Below are 19814 nucleotides of genomic sequence, written 5' to 3'. Positions count from 1 at the left end.
ACAGGATGCAAGGCACTGTAGGATCAGAGCCTAAGCATGCAGGCAAGAAACTGGCTGCAGCTGAGTGGATATATGCTTCGGAAGGGGAGGGATGTCTTGGGGCAGAGACTTGTGGGAAATCCCTTGGGGCTATATAACAGCCTGGCTGACCCAAGACAGTTGCTCAGTAGATAGAGGTTTGTTAGAGGGGTCTGTTGTTTGGTCCCTTGGCTAAACCCTGCATCCCTAGGGGATGACTATTATATTGTTCCTTTTTATGTATTTGTCAAGCAATAGTCTTAAGGCTTTGCTGATTCTTTTAATTCAGGTACATCTAAAGGCAGGACCTACATTCTATACTGCAAAATAACCCATTGGCGAAAAGTTAGAAAAGATTAGTAAAAAGGAGGAAGTACAGGGGAAGGGGAAATAATTCCACATGCTTGGTGAGCATATGAATCCATATAATGAATGGCTTATGAGGCAAACACACGCCATTTATGTTTTAGCTTCTACATTTGTCATAAACATTACTAGTGACACCTCTGTGTTCAAGCCACATTATTTGTACTAGAACATGTCTTTAAAAACCCAGGAAATACATTTGTAACAAGAACAAAGCATTTTTTCTGGGTTCAAACTAAACCAAACCAAGAATAAATTGTTTGCGGTATATACCATGTGCATAGACCTTAGATGCCCAGGTGGATCCTACCATGGTGATGAGCATATAAATGCCTAGAGATAATTAATTAAAAAAAAATACACCTGGAAACCAACACATTTGTCAATTAATTCATCTTTCATTTACCTACCAAAATCAGAGTTACAAGATTAGGCCATGATCCTGCTCAGAAGAATTTACAGCTCAGAAGTCAATGGGGATCTTTATTTTCCCACACATGGGAAATTACTGGATCTGGGTCTTAGTGGGTGAGGGGAAGAGAGTGGATGTAATATATTTAGGTAAAAATGGTGTCATGTGGATTGAAAACTGTCTAAAAGACTAAACAGTGGGTAAGGAATAGTCCAAAGGCATTGAGTTGTAGTGGCAGGGATGTGTCTGATACAGGGGTTGGGATTAGAGATAGCCTTGAGTACCATGGATGGGCTGCCAGGAGAAGAAATGCAAATGCCAGTGAGGACAGAGAAAAAAATAGAAAGGAGCCTTGAGAGGTTTAAAATGTAGGCAGAAAATAACTTTGAAAAAGCAAACCACCACTGGGAAAAAGAAGCCAAAGCACACGTTTTCAATGGGAGGCAGAAACATGGAGAGCAGTAGTGCTACAAAGGAAGCAAGATTGGGAGTAGGCAATGAATTAGATTTGCAATGTAATGCATCTGTGGGGAGGGGGAAATGGCCAATGCAAATTTGGGAAGCATATGCACATATCTTATTAAGCATGGTGTATAGAAGTATAACTAGGATTAATGGGATGAAATTAAGAAAGGGAATATTTAGGGTAAGTGTCATGAAAACCTCCTGATGGTAAGAAATATTTGGCTGTCAAATAGCCTCTCCAGAGAAATACTGGGAAAGCCCATGGCTTGCGGCTTACAAGGCTTTTATATATCAACCTATAACAGGCTTTAAAACAACTACTTACAAAAGCCTCATCAGAAAGGAAACTTGCATTGAAGACAGGCACAGATGTCTATGTCTAGCAGAACTGCTATGAATAATTATAATACATTAGGGAAAGAAAAGAAGCTGCTGATGACAAAATGCATTTCATTTACAGCAAGTTCTACCTTACATGACACATTTGGCTTCTGCTCTCCGCCTCCCCCCCCCCCACACACACACTTTTTTTCCCCTTTATTTAAGAGTTACAATGTTATAGCTTGCAATTAAATGTTATGCTGACCTACCGAGTTCCAAAATGCTGGCTATTTTCGCAGCACATAATGATTTTCTAAAATGATTTTTTTCCCCAGTGTTCTTGATTCCCAAGCAGCAAGACGGTGTTGCAGTGGTGAGTTTTTACCAGTGTAGCAGTGACAGGAGGTGGACTAATAAGTAATGTGTCAGACATGTTTTTGGAGCAGTGGTAGGGGAATTGGTTACACCTTCATTTCTCACTTCAGTTTATATTATGGATGTAATTTTCCCATTAGTAATCATCTTTAATATTCATTGCTCTGCTTCTGGGGACTTTAAATGTAGAGAAATCAGAGTATAGAAATCAATTTTTTCACTGAAGGAGGAGATAGGCTAGAGGGACTGTATAATATACTTTGCATATGGTAAATATGATTTTTTTTAACCTCATCCCAATTCATGAATAGATTTCACAGGACTTTATTGCAACTGTGTTTGTTCATAGTGGTGTGGCAGGGTATTTATGACTCAGAAATGAGCCTGTTTAGTGGATGGGAAGAGAGAATCCTTTAAAAAGGCTCGGGTTTAAAAAGGTGCCATAGCAGGCAGTGGGAATACTGATTAATGGCTCTGAAAATACGACAAGACGTGCAGATTAAAGGCAATAGAAAAGAGTTAATATTTAAAAAAAATTTCTTTCAAGATTTTTAGGACGCAGTTTACCATAGTGAATAAAACACTGATTATTAACATTTCTTATTTGCATTATGGTAGCGCTGGGAGGCCCCAAGTAATATCAGGGGCTCATTATGCGGGGTGCTTTATAAACACATAGTGAGAGGCAGGCCCTGCACCAAGGAATTTGTACTTTCAATAGGCTAGAGCTGGAGAAGGCAGTTTTTGCCCCATTCTGAAGTTGGGGAATTGGAGCTCAGAGAGATTAAGTGACTGGCCCAAAATCACACAGCAAGTCTGTGGCAGCAGGCTCGGATTGAACCCAGCTCTCCTTCCTCCCATTCCAGTGCCTTGGCCACACAACCATCCTTAGTCAAACTTTGCCCAATTAGAAAAGGCTGTATCTGTCCACAGAGGGTGCCTGCCCATCCTCAGGAAAATGCTATTATTATTATTTATTTATTTATTTTATTATTATTATTAATTTATTTATTTATTATATTATATTCTTATTTGAATACCCAACCTATCTCAGCACAGGCCTCATACCATTGCAAATGGTGCCACTACTATCTTGGAGTCCTTAGAGACTAACACATTTATTTGGGCATAAGCTTTCGTGGGATTTCCTGGGAAGTGGGTTATATCCCACGAAAACGTACGCCCAAATAAATGTGTTAGTCTCTAAGGTGGCACAAGGACTCCTCGTTGTTTTTACTGATACAAACACGGCTACCCCTCTGAAACCTGTCACTACTATCTTGGGCCATGCTGATTAGCCATTGTTTTACTGCTAGCCCAGAAAGTATTGGTGTCAAGTGCAATTCTACTTGGGGTGACATTCAGATTGGTAGCCTCCGCTAGCCAAAGTATCCTGCAAGTCCAGCCTAGCTGTATATCCCACCGCTATAAAATATGGTCCAGTGGTTAAAGAACAGGACTAGGAACAATGTCTCCTTAGTTTTCCTCTTACCTCTACCATTAAATAGCTCTGTGGCCTGGGGCGAGCACGTTAACAACTCTCTCCCTGTCTCTCTCTTTGAAATGGGGAATAATAGTATCCATCTTCTTCACACTAGTGTTGTGAGGCTTAATTCACAGATGTCTGCAAAGCACACTGGGCTGGATTCTCAACTGTGTCCAAGCTCTGCAGCGATGCAATGAGTAGGGGCCAGGGATGGCTTGCTGGTCACAACCCCTGATCCCAAGCCACCCAGCCCTGACACAAGTTGGAGCCGCAAAGGGGCAAAGTGGAGTTTGCAGGCCACAGAATTAGATTTGCCCAATAAAATTTGCTGTATAAGTGCAAAGCATTATGCACGAACTGCCAGCAGCTTAACCTTGGTTGCATGTAGCTACTACAACTGGTGCTGGCCTTACACCTATCCACCCTCAACAATTTTCTTGAATCAAATCCATTAAATAGAATTTGTGACCTCAGATGACTGGAGTCATGATCTCCTATCCACTTTGACAGCTCCATTCATGGGAGAAATTCATATTTTTTCTGTAAACAGACTGACTAGAGATCTTCAAAAAAAAATTGGTTTTGTTTTTAATTTGCTATTCCTCAACAAAACAGTAATTCTACAATTACATATTTATTTAAATATGTAATTTATTTAAATATGATTTATTTAAAATCAAGGAAGAAGCTGATGAAGCTTTCACAAAATCATCTATTCACTACCACCCCACTTTTTCAGACATCCCTATTTATAGTCTTTTGGTGCTCTGTGATAAAAATGCAAATCTGGATCCCTCCCTCTTCCCTCCCATCGAAACAAACAAGAACCAAGTTTCAAGATTGTGGCTTAAAAAAAAAAAAAAAAGCATTTGAATCTGTGAAATCTGATACAGGAGATTTGAGTGATTGCTGATGGAGAGGTCGGAGGTCAATTTGGGGTTGCCTCCACCCATACTCTGCAGTCCAGAAGCATAACCAGCTGCAGGATTCTAGTTCAAAAGTGTACTTGAATGGTTGAAATCCTAGAGGAAAGACCAATTGCCATTTTGTTGATTTCTGATGGCCGAAGGTAAATTCTGTTTCCATTTTTCTTCTGTTCTTCTCACTTAACCATTTCCCTGCCATTGCAAGGGCCTGGCTCCTGCCTATTCTCTGCCTGTGGGATGCAAGACTTTGGACTCATTTCAGTTGTTGGGTTTAGTGTGCAGGCGCTGGGTGGTGTGGGTGGCCTGCGATCCGGTTGTCCCTTTTGGCCCAAACTCAATGACGCTATACCCAGCAACCTGCAAAAATAAGCATCCCAAATTGGATTTTCACTCAACGGGCGCACAGAAATTAATTGTCAGCCATTCAAGTGTCTATATCACTATTAGATTTCTTTCCAACTATCTGAAAAATCCATATCGCTTTCTTTACTGCTTGTGGGTGTTTTTGTTAAAATGTTTTGATTCCTTTTTAACTAACAAGGGAGAAAAATTAATGCCAGCAGCACATATGCCCACAAGCAACCCTACAATAATTAACTAGTGTTCATATGTGATGGCGGGGAGTAACACACCTTGATTTGGAAACCAAATTTGGTTTCAAGCTTCCAAGAGATTATTACAAGTAGTTCAGGAAACAGTGAAAGAAAACCATACCTTATTGCTGGGGGGGTGGAGGGGAATGTTTCTTGCATTTTGACATCAGGCTGATTTGTGGTTGAGAGAATATGTGGGAAATGTCTACTTTCAGGTAAGGGAATATGACAAAGCCATGGGGAAATATAGGATCTATTTTTCCTGCTAGAGAAATCTGTGGGCATGTCATTGGGATTTGGTGAAGAGATGCACTCTGGCACCTAAGCCACATTGGAGCGCTGTGAGGACAAATGTTTGTGAGTTGTTCCAAGTTGTTCCTAATTGGAACAGACACTAGCACCCTCTGATCCAAATTCCACCGGCTTCTCCGACCTGATGTCAGGTCCTCCATCACCGGGTGAGGGTTCCCTCCAGGCAGACTATGCTAAAAATAAATTACGCTCACACATACACACACAGAGCAAGCCAGGCCAAGAGTCTTTGGAACTGTTTCTTGACACCCCTAATAACAGTGAGTTTGTTTTGCTTTGAGTTCAAATCTAGATGATTATGTTTTGTTTCTGTTTCCCAGGTGAAGGAAGGGTTGCATTATGGTAATAAGGTTTCAGCCCTTGTGGAGTTCAGTCTTACCTGGGGATTTTTAAATGCCTTGCAAATAAAGTTAAATCTTCAGCTGACTATTACATTTCACATCTCCAGTCATGGGAGACAATACCACTTTTAAAACAAACGAGAGGTGAGCTACTGCTAAATATCCTCTCTAGTGACCTCTCCAGCTCCCTCAAGAGCAAACAATTTGCTTTCTAAAGTTCTGGTCCTGGATTCCCAGCAGAATCTCCCCATGTTCCCTACTTAGGAAACCAGTTGCCTTCTGAGATTTCTCATTTCCATTCCTTTTGTGGCCAGTGTCCCTCCACGGCTACTCCAGGTTCCCTTAATCTGACCTGAAATATGGTACCACCATGACAGTTCCCTTGAGCTCATAGCTGAAGCATTGGCTTTGAGGGAACTGTCATGGTGGGACAAGTGCCGTCTACAGAAAACAAACAAACTTGCCCAAGAAAAAAAAAACAAGGAGTACTTGTGGCACCTTAGAGACTAACAAATGTATTTGGGCATAAGCTTTCGTGGTCTAAACCCCATTATATCAGATGCGTGGAGTGGAAAATACAGTAGGAAGATATATATATATATATATATATATATATATATATATATATATATATATATATATACACAGAGAACGTGAAAAGATGGGGGTTGCCATACCAACTCTAATGAGACAAATCAATTAAGGTGGGCTATTATGAGCAGGAGGAAAAAAAACTTTGGTAGGGGTAAACTTGCCCAAGGTTTGAGAATCAATTTCTGCATGTTCCATTATGCTATTTGTAGGAGCAAGGGTATTTCCTTGCTGTTTCTAATGGGGTCAGATTAAAAAACAGATCCGAGCTCCACAGAACTCAGATGTGGGTCTGTGATGGGGTGTTCACCCACTAGCCTAAAAGGGGCTAACGAGGCTGAGAAGGGGCACTTAACCAGAGAGGCCATAGCTGAGGGAAATTAGGTGGCCTAAGAAATCCCATGAGTGATGCTGGAGCCCAGGTGAGAAGGGGACAGGTAGGGCTAGTATAAAGCCAGCAACCTGGCAGCAGTGAGGGAGCCGATTGCCACACACTGGCCAGTAGACAGGGAAGAAACCTAGGGCAGAGGGTGTGGCAAAAGGGCAGCAAGGGGGCAGCAGACCTGGAAAGGGACTAATCCCCAGAGCAACCAGGAGGCGGCACCCTAGCAGAGCGTGTATCATGTGTCACGGTCCAGATGTCATGGCTGACCACGTCTCTAAAATGGGTCAAACTAAATCTCCAGTTCCAAACACCCCTGAACTTCCCAGAAGAGGACTCAACTTAGGGGGTCTAGCCTGTCCCCTCTGCTTCCCCCCCACACACACACACACACTCCCGCCAACTGACTAGAGAGAGCAATTGTTTCTGAATTGTTTATATATTCTGATTTCTTCATCACCTTCCTACCCTGCAGTGCTGGAGGATATCTCTTTCCTTATTTTAGGGCTGTCGGCTCAGGTGCCTGGGTGTATGTCTTGAGCTGACAGGTGTCAGTGGAAGAGCAATAGCTGGTGTGTGCTTTCAACGTAATGCCTATTTCCTAAGCCTGTCACGTTTCAATGATTTAATTTGGGGGGTTTCATATGAAAGGAGAAAACTTGGGAAACAGAAAGGATCTTCTTATCTTACAGGCAGACATGCCTATAAATTGAGCCATGCACCTTATCCCCACCACAGCTTATGGCCAAAGTGTTTGCAAAGGGTCTCTTGCCTACTCGAGACAGGATCGGAGCTCAGATCAAGCCAGATTTGAGTGAATGGGAATCTGGGAAGGATAACTGAGGAATCTGATAATTCTGTTTTGTGCTGCCTTTCCCCCTATCCATTAAAACCTCCCCCTGTCATTTTCACACCTGTTGCCCCTCATATTCAGTTCTCACCAAAAAATGCAACCGATAACACAATGAAAAAAATTCTAAATTCCCTTCTTCCATTAAACTCATGGAAAGTATTTATCTCCTTTATTTTCTGCAGGATTAATACGTTTGGTACACAATTATTTCAAACTAGTGGCAAGACCTTGAACAATTTGACCATTATTGTCTGTCCATTACTAGAGTTAGGATTATTGCTGGAAAGGTGATTGAAATTCTTAACTATTAACATTATTAACATTTTCTAACTAACTGCCATGAAAAATCCCTTGTTGTAATTGATCAATTACGAATGATCAAATGATCAAACCCTGGCCAGTCTTTTCCCCCAAATAATCTGCAGTGACTAGCAGTGTGAATTTGAAAACATGATGGGAGCCAGGGGTCTTTTCCAAAATTACTAACAATAAGGACTGTTAGTTCTTTCAACCCTCTTTGGTGCAATCTGTTGCAAATGCTAGAATTCCTGGGTATCTCGGAACAGCGTAGGAGTGTTGATTATGCATGGTTGATCCATACAGTTAATTTTTGGTTATTTTACAAAATAAAATAACTTCAAATAGCAAATATGTTGGAGGAAATCATGGTATGCTCAGAAATAGGCTAAATTTACTGGCTGGATTATTAATTGAAAATATCAGAGGGGTAGCCGTGTTAGTCTGGTTCTGAAGTTAGCAAGAAGTTTGTGGCACCTAGATTACAACAGATAGCATGCATGAGTGGTGAATTCCCACTTCTTCGGATGCAAGCAGAACAAGAAGTGAAGATTCACACAAAATCTCTGCATATGCAAAAAAACATCTGTTAGTCTATAAGGTGCCACAAGATTCTTTGCTGCTTAATTGAAAATGATTTGCTCAGCTGTACAAAGCATGTCACTTTAATCATGCAGGGACTCTGAGCACTGGCTTCCGAGAGCTCTGAGTCTTCTCTCTCACATATGGAATCATACAGCACTGTTCATTAGTCCCATTTGGTCCAGGCACACGGAAACGATGTTGAGAATACTTCTATCTGATCTGTGGAAATGTGACAGTCCCAGGATGATGGCTGATACAGACACTACCGCCAGTTGGAAAGAGACTCCGAAGTGAGACAAAGAAAAGGATTTTTTTTTTCAGTCGCAGTTTTGGATCCATGGTATCTTTCCCTTTTTAAGAGATGGCAAGAGAGTGACCACAAATTCTTCTACTGGGGGCTGTTAGAAAGGATTTAAAAAAAAACAAAAGTGGAAGTTCTGGTGTGGCAGGATTTCTGTGTTCCAATGGTGCAGACTGAACTCCAGAAAGAGGCAGTGGGATCTGGATTCAATGTCTAGTTCTCCCACAGACTCTGTGAGTGATTTGGGGCTGGTCATGAACAGCCAGACTTTCAAAAGTGCTCCCCTCCTATTCAGAAGAGCTCAACACCCACCGGGGGCGGAGCTCTTCTGAAAACCTGGCCTCTTTATTTTGGTGGCTAAATGGGAGCCCTGAGCTATATGGAAAACTTGGCCCTTAATCTCTCTGCGCCTCAGTCCTGGGCCCAGCTTGATGTGGGGTGCTCAGATTCCCAGCCATGTGCCTGAGGGGGAGGGGACTCTATTTGCTTCTCGCTGGGCCTGCGTCTTTTGGTTCCTTCCCACACCCTTTGGGGAGGCGGGAATTAATCCCATGAATAAATGCTTTTATCTGAGCAGGAACAAGCCTCCATTAGTGCAAGAGACCATTTAAGGCAGGGGTTCTCAAACTGGGGGTCAGGACCCCTCAGGGGGTCGTGAGGTTATTATTATTGCAAGCTGTCAGCCTCCACCCCAAACCCCGCTTTGCCTCCAGCATTTATAATGGTGTTAAATGTATAAAAAAGTGTTTTTAATGTATAGGGGTGGGTCGCACTCAGAGGCTCGCTGTGTGAAAGGGGTCACCAGTACAAAAGTTTGAGGACCACTGATTTAAGGGCTCCTACATAGGGCGGGGGTCACGCATACACCCACTAGCAATACTGCAATTGTACTGAGTCCTTAACGCTTAAATATTCTCCCTCAGGCGTCCAAACTGCCCCCAGCCCGTCAGGGTTCCTTCTGCAATGGCTGCTAGTGCTTGGGCATGGGGCGAGCTCAGAGGGTGAGTTTTAGTCTGCTGCGTCGCTGGTATCCGTCCCCATGGTGGTCAGAACACCTCTGCAGAGTCGAGGCTGCTCCTTCAGCCTGGCTGTAGCTGTGACCCTGGTACATTTGCTGGGCCACACCCCTAGTCCCAGGTTCTGGCTGTGTTTGGGGAGCTCCCTCCAGCAGCAGCATCTGCTCTGACATCTCTCTCCAGCCCAGCTCCCATGCCAGCAGATTGGGCCAGAGCGACCAGGTGGCCTGCAACCAAGCCTCTGGTCCCATTTGGACAGGGCTGAGCTTCTGCTCTGGACTGGGATTCCACTCCTCCAAGGGAACCTGGGCCGGAAGCAGCAGGATTTCCTCCCAGTCCTTTAGTCAGCCAGGGCTCTGGGGCCAGCTCCGTGCTCTGTCTTCTCCCTAATTGCTCAGGTTAGCAGGGGCCCTTTCACACAGCTACCATGTGCATGTGGAGGGGGGACTGCACACGCATCTGCAAAATGCAGCTAACAGTTCTTCCTGTCTGCCATCCACTGACTGTCTCCTCTCTTTAGACTGTAAGTTATTTGGGGGCAGAAACGGTCTCTTAGGATGTTTATGCACAGCAGGGCCTGATCTCAGTGTAGGGCCTCTTGCTGCACTGTAATACAGATATGAAATAATAAGAAAATCCAGCCGATGTTTAAAGTGCTAGCATGACATGCTGACAAACATCCCTGAGCCAAAAGTCACTTTGACTTGTAGTCTGAGTCTCCATGATAGTGCGGGGTGGGTTAGACGTTTACATGGCTGGTCACTTGAAGCATGGCAAAACTTACACTGTCCTCTGATGAGAGAGCAGAGAGAGATGCACCCACCTGCTAACTCTTAGGGCATCAAGTCAGTCGTTTCCAGTCTCACACCCTTCCTGAGCACATCAGAATGGGAAAAGTCATGGTGGTGGCCAGGCTGAAATGAGTCCTGAAATCCTGAGCTTTCCTTGCAAAACTTCATCAGATCCAGAGTCTGAGTCAGCTGGTCTGTTTCTTGTATCAATGAGACTGTTTTCTTCTTGTTCCAATGGGTGCTTGGAGGGTGTCACACCGGTGGCACTGGAGTGAGTGGGTGCTGGGATTGTCATGATGGTTACAACTCTGTCTTCTAGAGAGATGCCTGATTTTCATACCTTAAACAGCCCTTCCCTCGCAGGGCTGCGTTTGGCCTACTATGGTGGGGATATGCTGGACTGCAGCTGCTTATACATAGGAAGGAGAATATCCATAGTTAATGCCAACAAAAAGAGACTTTGGTTTCATCCCTGAAATCAGGACTTTTACATCCCTTCCCAATCTCTAACTATTAGGGGGTGGGATGAGATTTATATAGGGGTGGGGCAGATTCTCCCACATCTGCCTGCTGCAGGGTTTCTTGCACCTTCCTCTGAAGCATTTGGGGCAGGGCACTGTCTGAGATGGGCTCCAGAGCTGGATGGTCTGATCCAGTCTGGTAATTCCTGTGACACGGAGTTTATCGGGGGGAGAGGGAGCAATGGTAAGCTCAGGAGTAAGGCTATCTGGGGATGACATTTGATCCCCACCATCAGTCCTCCTTGGAACAGATGGACTACACAGCGCTGGCTGTCACCCGTCTAGAAGCAGATGATGCGATTCCTGAGACCCGTGCAGGGGTTTGCCAGGGGACCCCAAAATGAAGCTGTCACATCAGCTCCTCCTTCTTTATTTAACATGGGGCAGCACAAAGCCTTGAGTCAGTGTAAATGTCATTGCCAAGGGGTCTTTAAGACATGGAGTGACAATGGAAGGAAATGCTAGTGCCAGGAGTTCTGACAGCAGGAAATGCTGTCACTCTCACTGCCTCAGGCTTGGAGATGTATTGATAATAACTGGAATGTGCCATAAACAGGAGTGATATTAAATAAGTCTGACTGTATCTGGGACTGAGCTTTACAACCACAGTGTGTGCTGCTCTCTCTGCCTCACTGAAATCTTGAGGCAGTTTTCCAGCAGCTCCCACGATCTCATTAACTGCTCTCCTGAGGAGGCCATCGACATGAGACAGCAACCTCCCATACTGCACAGCAGCACCAGTTACTGCTGAGATCAGAAACCAAGAGCTGTGCCTTACCTGACACGCACCCTGAACTTCCAGGCCGCCACTGTATCATCTATGCAGTGTGTGCGTATTGTAACCGTATATTGTTTGTGGTGGCCAAAGGTACATTACGGACAGTTGCCAAAGTGCAGGGTCTGAACTCTTCAATGCTCTTTGACAAGCTTTGCTGGACTTGGGGGTGGGGAGTACAGATTGTACCAGTCGGGATGCCAATACGCTCTACTAGATGGAATGACCCACCCTCATCTGTGGGGCTGTGTCACCCTCTACAGAAGCTGTAAGCCCCAATTCTCCTGTGGCAGAGCTGCCCTTTGCTCAGTGCTAGGGAGCCAGTGATTCCTGAGTTCCAAATGTGCAATTTAGCTGGTGGCAGAGGGTGTCATCTTCTATCTCAGTGGTGTCCAGCCTGCAGCCAGGGCACCACGTGTGGCCCTGGAGGCTCCAGCTTGCAGCCCTGGAGGCTGACTCGCTTTCAAGAACATTTGATTTTTGAATTGAACATGTGCTCCCTGGGCAGCCCCCCAGAAACTTGGGAAAGGAAGCGTTTGAACCAGGCCCATTGCTGTGGGGAGGCCATAGAAGGCACTGCCTGCACAACGGCCACCCGCCACTTCAGCCCTGGGAGCCATGTGACCCTGAGTAGTGCAGAGAGAGCAGAAGAGGGTGAAGAATCTGGAGAGAGTGAGAGAGATTCTGAAAGCCCTGGTGCTCTCCTCCAGAGAGCTGTAATGGTATTTCTCCTCCCATGGCTTGGAGGGTGGTGAGTGGGATGCAAGGCTGACACCTCTATCACTCAGCGCTCCTCTGGCAGAAGCTTGAGCAGCAAGCAGCTGTCGCTCCGTGCTCTCTGGAGCCTGGGTGATTTATTGGGACCGTCTTTTAAAATGAATTTTTTAATGATTATTCTTCAAAACAACAGTTCATATCCTAGCGTGAGCAGTGTCTGCAAGGGAGTGGCGGGAGAGCAGCAAACTCGTTCTCCCTCGCAGTGTCATCTAAGATGAGTTCAGCGCTAGAGAAGTAGTGTGGAGTTAATGGGCAGAGCATCCCCGCACCTCCTGGCTCTCTAACTGAATGCAGTGCAGGATGGCTATCCCAGCTTATGTGCCCAGACAGCGGGATGAATAGTCCAGAGCAACAGAGGCTTGCCTCAAAAATTGGGCTTCTTTGCCTAGCTCCACTGACCATCTCCTTCTCCCCCTTCCAGTCTGCTCGCAGTTCTCCAAGGGCGTCTACGCCATCTTTGGGTTTTACGACAGGAAGACGGTGAACATGCTCACGTCCTTCTGCGGGGCACTCCACGTCTGCTTCATAACGCCCAGCTTCCCCGTCGACACCTCCAACCAGTTCGTCCTCCAGCTGCGCCCAGAGCTTCAGGACGCCCTCATCAACATCATCGAGTACTACAGCTGGCAGAAGTTTGTGTACATTTACGATGCTGACCGGGGTGAGTGGCAAGGGCAGAGTGGGCGGAACGTGTCCGTTTGTCACCCCTGGGCAGAACGGACGACTACTCCCTCAGGAAAATAACCCAAGCACAAGTGGTTTGGGTATCAAATCGAGCAATGATTTAGATTTAATAAGGTGATTGCTCAGGATCCTATTTTCAAGAGTCATTGAGCTTCTAGGAACCATTTATAGAGATACTAAATTTGCTGTTAATAACCCTTTCTTCCAAAACATGAAAAGACAGTATCATTGCTCTGCTGGTAAATAAATGCATAGAAGGAAGTGGGATCTGTTGTTTAAAACAAGGCAACTTGGTTCTCTGCTCAGATCTGTCATAAACTCCATGTCTGATGTTGGCGAGTGTCTTACCCTCTGTCTCTGTTTCCCCATCTCTCAAATGGCTACGAAACTACAGGAGTGTTGTGAGCCTTAGACTTGGTGGGGCCTTACGCAGGAGCACGTGCACAAGGGCTTTTCACAGTGCAGTCTGTGCCCTCAGGGGAGAGCGGGGACCCCGGGCAGGGCATGCTGCGGCAAGAGACAAAGGATAGAGGCAGGGCCATGCCTGCCCGTGCCAGCGGGGGATGGGGATAGGGTATGTGTGTTGAGCTCCCAGAGGAGTGCAGCAGCAGGTACACACCTCTGTCCTTCACGCTGGCGTTAACTACACACATTTCCAATGCGAGGCTGTGCATATAACACACAAGTGAGCCCTTAAATGATGGATGTTTGTAAAGCATTCCAAGTTCCCCCAGTGCAGGAGTGCAATATATTTATTTGGTGCTGTTACCCTTAATATGCTGAATAAGCACATCTCATTTAGAGGGTGACCATATCTCCGACTTACTGCCTATGTTCATCTGTAAATGAGATTATTATTTCTGTTTTACATAGAACCTAGGAGGTTGTGCAAACAAACTGGAATCCACTGTTTCAGTCTACCATGCCCAGGCACCTGTTAGAGGAGTGCTCTGTGCATATGTAAATAGTTAGTTAATAGATCAAATGCCCGTAGGTGGCATTCAAGAACACATAGCATAGCCTCTGGATTTTATAGGACCCACTGTGCACTTCAAATAGGCACGCTTTAGATCTGTGCAGGGCAGGGCTGCCGAGAGCAGGTTTGGGCCCCGGTGAAAAAAAAATTCCGCCCCCCGCAGCAAGGGCGAACTGGCTAAACAGAGCTGATGAAGCCGGGCCCCGGGCCCCCTTCCGGACCACCAGGCCCCAGTAATTTGTACTGGCTTCCCCCGCACCCTCTCGTCGGCACTGTGTGCGCCCTGACAGCTGTCACCATAGCACCATCTGTGTTTGACACTGGAAGTGCAGAAGTTTACTATAATTATATAAATTGCAGTCGCGAGTGCCACCTCTGAGGTACAAAAACCTTGGACATACAGGGTAATCCCGAGCCCAAAAAACTTTACAGCTGGCTGAGTACCCTGACAGACTTCCCAGCTACTTCAAAAAAGGGGTAATCCAGGGGAAATCAGTGAGAATCAATTACAGCAGCCTGGAGTCCCAGACTGAGATCAGGCCCCCACTGTGTGTACAAACACATAGCGAGACAGTCCCTGACCCCAAGCACTTACAGTCTAAACCAATAAAGGGTAGGACTGGAAAGAGTGACACAGAAGTGAAATCACATGCCCAAGGTCAAACAGCAGGTTAGTGGCAAAGCCAGGATTAGAACCCAGGTCTGGGTACCACTTCAGTGCCCTACCTGCCACAGATAGAGGAGGGCTATTCTGAGTGGCGTGGCTTATAAATGTGAAATATGGATATGATATCTTATTGTTCTGCAATAGTAGGAAAGAAAGCACAGAAGAAGTCACTATAGCTTAGTTCGGCTTAGGTAGGATGCTTGAGTTTTAAAAGCTTGCTGGAGTTTTGCTGGGGGTCTCATGGTGCTGCATGACCCAAGACTACAGGCTCCTGCCCCTGCCAGGAGAAGGGAAAAAAGGAAAGGCCAACACACAAGAACTAAATCCTGACTCCCTCCCTGTTCCCCTCTTTCTCCAGGCTTGTCAGTCCTACAGAAAGTGCTGGACACAGCTGCCGAGAAGAACTGGCAGGTGACAGCTGTCAACATCCTGACAACAACAGAAGAGGGCTACAGGATGCTCTTCCAGGAGCTGGAGAAGAAAAAGGAACGGCTGGTGGTGGTGGACTGCGAGACAGAGCGGCTGAACGCCATCCTGGGCAAGGTTGTGCTGGCAACAGGCTCTCCGGGAGGGAACTTGCATGTGTTAAGGGCCTTGTTGTTTCGCCTGGATACGTTTTCTTCCTTGTTCCCTTTATCCATGCTGCTCTACAGAAGGGCACTTATGAAGGGAATGTGAATCACAGCAGGATAGGTCCACTAAGCCCAGAACCATCTCGTCTTTATTATACAGAAGTAATTGTAGAGCTGGAGGAAACCTAGGATTTCTCTAGAGCTGCTGAGTCAGCAGTGCTGCTCCACAATATTTTTCCTGCAGCTAATTGTCTGACTCTTTTGCAGAGCCCAATACACCAACTTTCTCACCCCAAGAGAAGTGGTTCTGAGTAGCCCTCTGACTCCTAAGGTCTCGGTGCACAGACATTATCAATTTTTTAGTCTCTTCATTCTTCATTTTATTCCTCTGGATTCAGAAATGGGAACGGGATGGATCTCTGCATCAGAGCTGGTAACCCCCTGACCCATCTCTCCTTTCGCTGCCCTGCCTCCAGTCCTCACGCCCACCTCCAGAATGATGCACAAGGACTTCTCCTGCATCTATCTGTTCAGTTTCCTCAAATCGAGCCCCAACTCCTTCCCCCAGAGCTACTACTAGGGCCTTCCACACCTCTGCATGGTGCATACGAAACATTTGACAATGCCTGGACAGCTGGTGTGTTGTCCACTGCTTACCACGCTTGTTGTAATTGTCTCTCCATTATCTTGTGCTGCCCCCTCTGTTTGTTGTAGCTACCTGTCATTTTCTCTTGTCTCTTCTTTAGACTGTAAATTACCTGGAGCAAAGGTTGTCTTTCATTTGCTGGGTGTTCAGTGAAGCACAATGGGGCCCCAATCCTTGACTGAGGCTGCTAGGTGCTATGACATCATAAATAATAATAATAGAGAGAGTAAGATTTGCCCCTACACGAGGATAGTGCTCATGAGAGGGGGCAAATTAACTGTTCTGGGGAGTAAAGTCCTTTCTTTAGCCACAGAGCAGGCATAGCACTTCTTGACATGTCCTAGACAATGAAAATCTGGCTAAAGCCGTATAAGACCCAACCTTCCCTGAGCATCTGACACACACTTAAACAGTCCAGTAGCATCTTTCCTTCCTTGCTGAGTTGACTTCTTACAGTATTTATCTGCTTTTCAGCAATAATGAGGACTTGTCTGGGCATTTCTTACAGTGTGTTCAGAAAAACCTCTTTGCTTTCTCTTTCAATGCTGGTTTGTTGAAGAGCTTCTCTACTTAAACATAGTCTTCATGTTACACAGAAAAAATCTTCTTTGATTTTAAACCATGTCAGATATTGAAGCAAGAAGGGAATTTTTGTATAATTAGGGCTGAGCAAACTAGTTACAACAAAATTTAAAAGCCTGTGGATTTTACATAGTGATTTCAATTTTGTAAAATGCACCCACCTTTGAAAAGAAACCACACAAAATGGCCCTATTTTATAGTGAGACACCTCAATATTTATAAAGTTTGAATTCATAAATTCAGTTTCATTTGGGTGAAGAAAAGTTTTCACATTGAAACTGAAAATTGTAATTTTCATTTGTTTTTATGCTTTGCCCTCAATTCCATGAAATGCCCCAAAAATGTGAACTTCGGTAGGTACAAAAGAAAACTGCAGAACTTTTCACTGACAAATTTCTGTCCCCCACCTCCAATGTCTCGCCTTCTGGCTTCTCTTCTCTGAACCCAAGCTCCCTGATCACTTAAATGATGTTGTTTGCCACTAAAATGGCCACCAGTGGCAGGAGGTTCAGAAGTGCCCCTTGTAATAAAAAGTGTGAATTTCCAAATAGAAATGACAGTCTGTACTTGGTGAGACGTGGCTTTAGGGCCAGTGCTCAACGCCCAGCCTGGTGAGCATTTTTGGAAATCTGTTTACTTAGTTTGGTGGCTAACTGGGAACTGAGCTTTGGGAAATATGACCCAATTGGATAGAGCACCCTCACAGCATAGGGTCTTTGTGCTCATGAAAATAAGACAGGACCTGTCATAGTAGGGCGAGCAGTGGGCAGGCTTTTGTCACTCCGTTCCATCTTTACCAGCAGCGTCCCTGGCTATTCTAATCCTGAGCCCATGGAGAGATCGCGAAGGCATTTCAAACAAGACCTGAAATACCCCACCTATTCCAGCCTCAGCAGGGCCTGCTAGCTCCTGGGTGTCATTCCATGACGTGCAAATGCACAGGGAAGACTTCAGCTCCTGAGGTCAGCAGCTCTATTCGCTCACTGCGCCTGCAAGTCCTATTTACAGATGTCTGCACTTTCTGTCTCTGTCTCACTCTCTTTGTGCGTGAGGTGTTCAGACATCCGCCTCAGCCTCTCTCTGGTATTTCAGCACATTCCCCTCCATACACACACCATCCTGTTATTCTTGTTTGGTGGCTGTGAATGTTTGGTCCCTCTTGAATAGAGAGCAGAGGACAGCCCTCGAACATCAGTCTCTATCTCACTCACGCTCTCTTTCTCCTTTCAAGTCACTGTGGCTGAGTTCTTAAGAGCTCAGTTCTAAAATAAATCTTCACTCAAGGGTTAAAAGCATGTGAGAAACCAACCTGATTTTTCTCTCACCCATGTCTGTTGCAGGGCATGATTTATCTATGCTGATGTAACCATCTTTTATGAGCCAGCCTTGCTGGCTGGTGGCAGGATATCCACTGGGCCATACTGTGTTGTCTTAGTGGGATAAATAAGTGTTTGCATTCCATCAAAGCACTATGTCATTTCTTCCCTGATGCTCATTAAAATGAGTAACTGGAAACTTCTCCTCTCCGCTGTATCACTCTCTGAGAGAATTTCTCTCTAATAGATGTCAAACTCTGCCCATTAAGAAGTGGGTAATGGAACCTGGATGGCCCAAGCGAGCCATCAGCATGCAGCCCGACGCTGCCTCTTTCCATGTTCAGACTAAGTGATAAATGCTATTATAACCTCAGCTTGCCGCCCCAGTCTAAAAGCATTAGAACTGAGCAAGCACTTTAAAATAAATTAAGATAGCAAATAACTGTGTAAAACACAGGAGGCAAGATGCATAATTTGTGTGCATGAATTGGTAGGTTCACAGCTCAGTGAAAGCTGCTCTGTATCCCTCTCCAATTCATTGACTCTGATACCTAATAAAATAACATAGGGGCAGATTTGGTGCAAGGAACCAGCACCCTCTATTCTCCTATTTAATAGCTGGGGGACATTGGGGTATGAGATCGTAGCTCCTGGTCCCACCATATGCCCCGTGCTTAATTTGTAATGAAAAAGGCATCGGGGCTCAAACAATTAGGTGCTGAGGCTCAAGCAATTATTTTGACTTCCATAACTGATGCAGCAAGCCAAAGGTAACGGGGCTATGAACTGCCGCGTCTAGCGGTGCCGGATCTCAGCCCTGGCAAGCCCTTGCACATATCAAACACTGCTTATACCTCTGATAGTTTCTAGGTACATCCGTGGAAGAGGGGGACTTACTGAACAAGTGTGTCTCAATTGACTAAGTAGAAGGGGGCACAGAGTTCTGGTTTTGTTCCCCAAATCTAGCCACTGAATCACAAATCCTGTGACTCTGAGCGTGCATGTGCATAGAAGAAATCTGCTTCCTCTGAGCGATTACTCTGACCTAGAGCAGTTCAGACTCATCTGCTTCAGTCATATTTAATGATCTCCCACAGGACAACTGTGCCGCGTGAAAGGTGGCGGAGGCTAACTTATTTGTATCAAAAAGTGTTAACAAATGTATTCTCCAGCGGTGCTAATTGAGGCAGGGATATTAGCATAGGGAGTCAGGCAAGTTTTAATGTTATACAAGAGCACTTCTGCTATGAAAGGCTAAGGCAGATGAATCAGTTGCACAGGAACAAGTGTTCAATAATTACAAATATATTTGGTGACAATTATAGCAGCAGAGATCTTTATCTGGTTTTGTTTAACATTCTTGCATATGACACCTGAGTGTTGATAGTTCTGCTGGTAATTCAGAATCAGTTCACAGCACCATGGAAGTGAGGCGGTGTTTTGCCTGCTAAAATGCCTGGTCCAAACAGCACATGGTTCCCCTCAGTAACTGGCAACTCTTGGGGCGAGGTGTTCATTTTTTTACCAACTGGGCTTTTTCTGTATATGGTTTGGATTATAGGGTGATGTGATCTCTGGCTTTAGAACTGAACTCCACTAGTGGGAATCCACAGAGCAAGCAAAAACGATGAGAAATGAAGTAGCTAAAAATCAGCCATTAAGCAGAGTGCATTTGCTAGCAATGAAGGCAACAGAAACATTTCTGCTGACAAGGAAACTCTAAAACATTACAGGGCTTTAAACAATTATATTGATTAAGAAGTATCGAAACAGACTGAGCCCAGACAACCCAAGAATCAGGGGAGAGAGACTGTCAGGAGCTCTAGGTATCCATGCATATATCATCTCAACACACACACTAAAGGAA

General features: G+C 45.1%; 1 protein-coding gene across 7 annotated transcripts in view; it reads left to right on the top strand.

Annotated features, from left to right (window-relative positions):
* Positions 1–19814, top strand: part of GRIA1 (glutamate ionotropic receptor AMPA type subunit 1) — a 159940-nt gene that overhangs the window by 69551 nt on the left and 70575 nt on the right. For all 7 annotated transcript variants that reach the window (XR_005583659.1, XM_039484516.1, XM_039484517.1 and 4 more), the window contains 2 exons: positions 12926–13165; positions 15190–15374. Coding sequence is in view for 6 of the 7 variants with exons in the window: in XM_039484516.1 (XP_039340450.1) it covers positions 12926–13165; positions 15190–15374 (425 nt within the window). In the remaining variant the exon portion in view is untranslated. The remainder of the gene's footprint in view (positions 1–12925; positions 13166–15189; positions 15375–19814) is intronic.

The sequence above is a fragment of the Mauremys reevesii genome, linkage group 8, assembly GCF_016161935.1.
Source record: "Mauremys reevesii isolate NIE-2019 linkage group 8, ASM1616193v1, whole genome shotgun sequence".
Taxonomy (NCBI): domain Eukaryota; kingdom Metazoa; phylum Chordata; order Testudines; family Geoemydidae; genus Mauremys; species Mauremys reevesii.
The sequence above is the reverse complement of the archived record's forward strand: the minus strand, read 5'-3'. Positions and strand labels throughout refer to the sequence as shown.